General features: G+C 55.7%; 1 protein-coding gene across 1 annotated transcript in view; it reads left to right on the top strand.

The window, feature by feature from the left end:
* Positions 1-963: 963 nt before the first annotated feature.
* Positions 964-6365, top strand: part of Adamtsl2 (ADAMTS like 2) — a 32286-nt gene continuing 26884 nt past the window's right edge. Inside the window, exons 1-5 of the mRNA XM_005346218.3 lie at positions 964-1138; positions 3000-3090; positions 3658-3800; positions 4425-4500; positions 5602-5704. Coding sequence (XP_005346275.1) covers positions 3001-3090; positions 3658-3800; positions 4425-4500; positions 5602-5704 — 412 coding nt within the window. The 5' untranslated portion in view covers positions 964-1138; position 3000. The remainder of the gene's footprint in view (positions 1139-2999; positions 3091-3657; positions 3801-4424; positions 4501-5601; positions 5705-6365) is intronic.

The following is a 6365-nucleotide window of genomic DNA, read 5'->3' as shown; positions in this document are numbered from 1 at the left end:
TCCCTAGGGTACAATGCTGAGCAGCCCAAGGAGGTAACTGAAGAAGCTCACCATCCAGCAGGGAGGGAGGGAGAAGGAAGAGAGGGAAGAAGAGGACTTCCAGTCCCTACATTGTGGAGGCAGGGGCATGGATGAAATGCCTGAGTCATCTTATGAGATGCTTCAGTATCACTTGCCCTTTGAAGGGGCCTGTTTTCCAGGATGCAGCACTCTGGAGAGCCAGACACATCAAGGCAGACATCCTGAAGTCTGCTAGAATTCATGGGTAGGACTGACGTTGGGCATCCTTCAGCTCCAGCTCAGCAAGACCAGAATCCTAGAGTTCAGCTGGCTTGCCACTAGCTGCCCAGCTGGTGTGGGGTCCAGCCAAACTGATACCAAACATCTGCCAAATACCCAATGCCTACCCTCAACCTGATCCTCCTAGGCATCTGGTCAGCAGGCTGAAGCACCTCTTCCTCTCTCTGGAGCCATTGGTTGGTTGATCTCTGAACGCCCCTCAGTTCCTCAGGTCTGTTCTCCAAGGATGGAGGGTGACCTGGACGCACACAAGCTCCGAACCTCAGTGTCTCCCTGAGAACGGGAGTTGGCAGCTTGGACAACACATGGTTCCCAGCTTCCTATGGAAGCTGAAGTTGGATGGGTGGGGCAAGGGGTTCTTCCTCCACCTTTGTCAACCTCCCTCCACGTGATCTCAGGCTAGTTACTCCATTAGGGTCAGTCACTCTAGACCCAGGCAAGCCAGTCCCAGGCGCACTCACGGCTTCTGGACTGTGGCGGCAGCAGGCAGCTGGACAGCCTGGCCATGCTCCAGAGGCGCAGAGCGGGTTAAAGTGTGCGCCCGGCCAGCTGCCAGCAGGCTGGGCGGGGGAGCAGCGGTGGGAAGTGTGAGTTCCTCCCCGTCTGCCTGACAGCTATAAAGGCAGCTGCGGCCACAGAGCAGCCACTGGGCTGAGCGCCCCTCCTGGGAACCCCCTCCCTTGAATGCTCTTTGAAGTGGGAGAGGGAGGCAGCTGGGGAAGCAGGACAAGAGACAGACAGAGCCCGCACTTCTCTGCCCTCCTCTTCCTGCACGGTGCACCTGGCAGCTAGCTCTCACCCCTTTCTCTGGGAGGACAACCTGCTGACCCTGGGTGAGGTAGGCCGCCACATACTTGTCCCAGCTCATATTGTGGTCTCTGGGAGGTGTGAGATACAGCTCAGTCCAGGCCAGACAGCTGCTCAGAATGGGGCTGGGGGATATCCTAGCCCCTGGGGAGGGTCTTTATCTACAGAGGAAGGGGGAGCGAGCTGCACCACACAGTGGCAGGGTGGCCCTGAGGCAACAGCCTTGGTGCTAGCAGTTGCTGTCTGTGCTGCAAACCGCTGCTGTGGGCCTAGTGAAGGTTTTGGACCCTAGGGAGAGATGGATCCTGTTTGAGCTGGACTTGGCTGGAATCCAGCAGTGTCTGGGAGCCTTAATGAAAACCAAGTGTGAGACTGACTGGGCACCTGTCTTCGGCGGGCGGCAGGGACTGGGGAACCAGGGACGCCAATGGGACTATGTGGGATGGGGGTTCAGTGTTGGAGTGAAAATGGGGATGCAGATGGAGACCTGCAGGGGGAGAGCAGACAGATGGGGTAGGGGAGGTGGTGGGCAGCTGGTGCGATGGAAGGGTCTCAAGGATGAAGCTCCCCACTTCAGGATCCACAGTATCATTGCATGCATGGTCTGTCTGGGTGCAGTCTGGGTGTAAGGGTGTTGCTGGCTTAGCTCCCACACACCTGCAGGTGCTTGGGGAGCGAGGGATGGAGAGAGGGGAAGGAGGGAGAGAGAAAATGAGGAAGGCAGGAGGGAGGGAGGGAGGGAGGGAGGGAGAGAGAGAGAGAGAGAGAGAGAGAGAGAGAGAGAGAAGAGAGAAGAGAGAGAAAGAGAGAAGCACATAGTTGGTGTCAGTGTTTCGAGGGTGCAGACAATCTCCAGACTTTCTTTCCCTGGAATTAGTGGGTGCTGGGCTGGGCCCCTGAGTTTGCTGTGGGGTGTGGGGGCAGTAGGCTGCCTGACTGTGTGGCTTTGGGTAAGCTGACTTTTCTCTCTAGACTTGCTGTTTTCTGAAATCCATTGTCTAACTCACTGGCGGCTGAGACCCACCCGAGACAAACTCTAGATAGAGGGTGTTAGCTCCCCTGCAAAGACAAGGTTTATGCTGAGGCTCAGGGGAGCAGTTTTGAGAGTTGGGGCAGCAGGGCTAGATGCTCTCCTTCATCTGATTCTCCTTCCCCCTTGGTGGGTGTTGGGGTTTCAGGTGTTAGCTTGCGGGGAAGGAGTCAGAACAGGGGCCCTGGGCCCATTACACACACAGGCACAAGCTGTGCCTCCTTCTGCACCTCCCCCACTTCCATGCTCTTGCAAAGAGAGAAGGCCCCAGACTCCTGGATTGTGCCCCACCCGAGGACCAGAACACTGAATACCCGGCTATGAGGATGTTCCTCTGACAAGGGAAGGCTGCCATTTCCCAAAGATCATGGGGCAGGGAACAAGTGAAAGTAGGGAGGAAAGGGAGGACACCCCTCATGAACCCTACGGCGTGGTCATTCTCTCACGTGGCCTGCACGTTAAGCAGGTAAAACTCCCACGATGTGCTGCACAAGGCAATGGACTGAGCCCGGTTCCTATCCGTCGTCATAATGACTGCTCTACCAGGCTGGGCCTCCATCCTCCTTGGCTGTCTCTGTTCTTCACAGCCGTTCTCCAGGGGCAAAGCTTGGCAGAAGACCTCAGATGAAGGGTGTCTCAGACTTGGCACTCCTATCATCCCTTTGTGCCTAAGCCGGGCAGACATCTGTAATCACTTACCAAACTGCTTGCTGAGCCCAGATGGATGGCTCCGTCTCAATCAGATGGCAGCCGCTACCACAGGATCCCAGATAACCTTACCACATGGAGCACTGGGAGAACCCTGAGAGTCTATCCCCAAAGCAGGGCCTCAACTGATAGTGACGGTGGTCTTGCTTCATAGGATGGACGGCAGATGGCAACATTCACACTGGGCTTGGTCTTTGCTGGCCATGGCAGTTGTGGCTGGGGGTACAGCATCTACTGAGGCCTCGGTGAGTAGCCTTGTCCAGTGCCCACCCTCCACCAGCTTCTCAGCCAGTGTTGAGCTCCCTCTCAAGTGGGCTGACCTTGGGGATTGTGCAGTAAGGGCAGGCACATGCCCAGGGGTGGTGTTGTTCCCTTGGGCTCCAGAAACTTGTTCAGAGGCCTGTTAGACCTGCCCCTGAGCTGGGACTTTGGCCATCCTGGAGTCCCTGACCAGCTAGCCAGAATGTGAGGGGTGTCTGGTGTCTCTCCTTCCATCAAGGGCCTAGAGTAAAACACATGGATGGGAGGTGTATGTGAGGGAAGCCTGCAGGTGGAGTGTGGCCTGTGAGGAAGAAAGCAAGGTAGGTTAAGATATACTCCAGATTCAGCCCACAGGTAGTCTCCAGTAGGGTTCTTTCCAGTCACCTGTGAAACTTGAACTCAGGTTTCTGAGAGACCTAGCCAGCAGCCCCTCAAGAGGATGTGTCATCTGCTCCCCTCAGCTGCCAGTAATGCCTGGTGGGGCTTGGGGTGTAGGTTCTCCTGTGTTGTGGTTGAACCTTCTGCTCACTATTGGGGGGCTTTTCACCCAGGACAACAGCCCCACATCCAACAGCCTGGAGGGGGGTGCCGATGCTACTGCCTACTGGTGGGGGGAGTGGACCAAATGGACAGCGTGCTCCCGGAGCTGTGGAGGCGGGGTGACATCCCAGGAGCGCCACTGTCTGCAACAGAGGTGAGTTTGTTGAAAGCCCCAAGGGAGGGTGAGCAGAGGCAGCTTGATCCATGAGCTGGTGACTTTTCTCCTGGGCTCGCATTTGGTATATGCAGGCTCCTCTTCCCATTGGCCTTCACGGGGCATGGCGCTACTAAGAGATCTTTAGCAACAATGTTCTGGGGTGCCAGAGAGGGAGCGTCAAAAAGGAAGTTCTGGCTTTTTTTAGAGCTCTACCATTGAGGAGTGAGCCTCCCCTGTTTTCTGAAGCGGGGAAGAGCACAGGCAAAGTTTTAAGAACCTTTGCTCTCAGAGGGACCTGGGTTTGAGTCTTGCCTCTGCTACTTCTAAGCTGTGTGACCTTGGACAGAGCACTTAATCTCTGCGCATCGGTTCCCTCATCCATGGCATCACGTGGAGAGCATGAAGCCAGCTGATGTTTCTGGTTTGCATGTTAGTACAGGCTTCAGCAAACATGGTTGGTATTCACGGTATAACTCTGTGGCTGGTACTGGGAATACAGAGGGGAATCAGATGCCATCCTAGGAGTCTGGGAAGCTACTGGAAGCTCGTAGTTGGCAGAGCAGGTGTCAGGACCCATAGCTGCCACTCCAATCCTGGCTTGGTACCACATTTTCCCACCAGGAGGAAGTCTGTTCCAGGAGCAGGGAACAGGACCTGTGTGGGCACGTCCAAACGGTACCAGCTCTGCAGAGTGCAGGTGAGACCAGATGCCTGAAGCACTTCAGTCTTGGTCTTGTCCCTAGACCACGGACATCCTTCTGCTGCCACAGCTTTTTCAGGGAGAGTCGAGCATAGGCTGGCTAATGCCCAGGCTAACACTGGGTCCATCATGCACCAGATGCTGCATGCTTTGTCTCCTGCATGTTGGGAGTGGTAGGATGGCTTGGACTCCAAACTATTCCTGGAAATCTAAGTAACAGTTTCAGAAGCTGGGGTCTTCCACCACAGTCCCAATATGCCTTGAACATTTGCACAACAGGAAGCCACAATAGTTACCTCTTCTTCCCAGCTATGAAGCAGTCTTGCTGGGCAGCCACCCCAGGCCTCTCGCCTCAGCTCTTAAGTGTGCCCGCAGGCACGGTTTCATTAGCCTTGGCTGGATGCCAAGATGGCAGAGGCTTGGGAGGAGGCACTGATTCCAGCCAGGGTTCTGAGCAGTACCCTCTATGGGACCAAAGTCAGTCTGAAACCTGGCTGCTTATCTGAGAGCCACCAGGGCATGGTGGTTGAGGTGCCAGGTCTGCCTGTCTTACTTGGCTTGCCCAGCTGTGTGCCCATGTGGGGTGTGAGAGCTGAAGGGAATCTAGTGGCCACGGCTAGTCGCGGAGTCAGGGTTTGGTGGTCATTCATGAGCTCCTGAAGGAGACAGACACTAACCTAGTTTGGAGTCTATCTCCAGCATGGGCAATTGCCCCCTATATGCCGAAGGTTCTTTACACAGAGTCCGCTCCTGCTGATTCAGTCCCTGTGTGTAGCCATCAAGTACATTGGATTAGTTATAGGCACTTTGCACCCAGGTGTGTCTACATGTGGAGATTCCACATGCCAGCGGATGGAGTGTAGGGAGAGCCACCAGTGTCCCATCTATCCCAAGGTCAGGGTGAAAACCAGAATATTAGGAAGGCTGGTACCTGGTGGTACTGGAAGAATAATCACTGTTCCTTCTGAGTAGTTGGAGGTGAAGGGGAGAGAGACCGGGAGCAGGGGGCAAAATGGACTGAGTCCCCCCCCACCAAGAATCATCTGTAGCCACTTCCTGCTCAGTTCCTTCTGGAGCCTGTGCGCCTTCTTCTTTCAGGAGTGTCCACCGGATGGGAGGAGCTTCCGCGAAGAGCAGTGCGTCTCCTTCAACTCCCGTGTGTATGACGGCCGGGCATACCAATGGAAGCCCCTCTACCCGGGTACCTGAGCTTCAGGAATAAGCTCTACGGGTGGGCGTGTGGGGAAACCAAGACTCAGAGCCAGGTCTTGTTGAAGGCTGCGGTGGTCATTTACGCTTCTCTAGAAGAGGGCCTGGAGGTCTGTCCCCTCCCCCCCCCCCCTCCCCGTGACCTGTGATATCACCAGGGACAGATTGTAGAGCTGAGTTTCCTGCAGGGCTGCCCTCAGAGGTCAGGACTCTCCCACTGTCCCCAGGGGTTAGACAGGAACCAGCCCAGACAAGCCCAAATGAGGACTGGCTGAGGTCTCATGGGACTGGGGGTTTGCGTGTTGTTCCGCGCCCACCTTTCTCCCTCTCTCTCCCCATGGGAGAGGAAACGAATTGTTCAGGCACAGTGTAAATGAGCCATTCTTCCCCCACCCTGTGGAAACACTGAGGTGTCCAGCTCCTCTGCCACGGGAAACCCTTTTGTGGGTCTCAGGTGTGACGCCCGCTCACAAGGAGGCAGAATTTGGAACTTGGACTGGGCTCATGTCATTTCTGCTATCAGCACTTTGTCAGGTCCTTCCTTTTCAAACCTCGGCTGCCCCGTCTGTGTAATGGAAAGATGCTGTATTAGTAGGAGGGGACGGGTCCAGCACCCTCTCCCCTGAGACTCTCTACCTCCCCCCTCCCCCCAC

The sequence above is a fragment of the Microtus ochrogaster genome, chromosome 4, assembly GCF_000317375.1.
Source record: "Microtus ochrogaster isolate Prairie Vole_2 chromosome 4, MicOch1.0, whole genome shotgun sequence".
Taxonomy (NCBI): Eukaryota; Metazoa; Chordata; class Mammalia; order Rodentia; family Cricetidae; genus Microtus; species Microtus ochrogaster.
The sequence above is the reverse complement of the archived record's forward strand: the minus strand, read 5'-3'. Positions and strand labels throughout refer to the sequence as shown.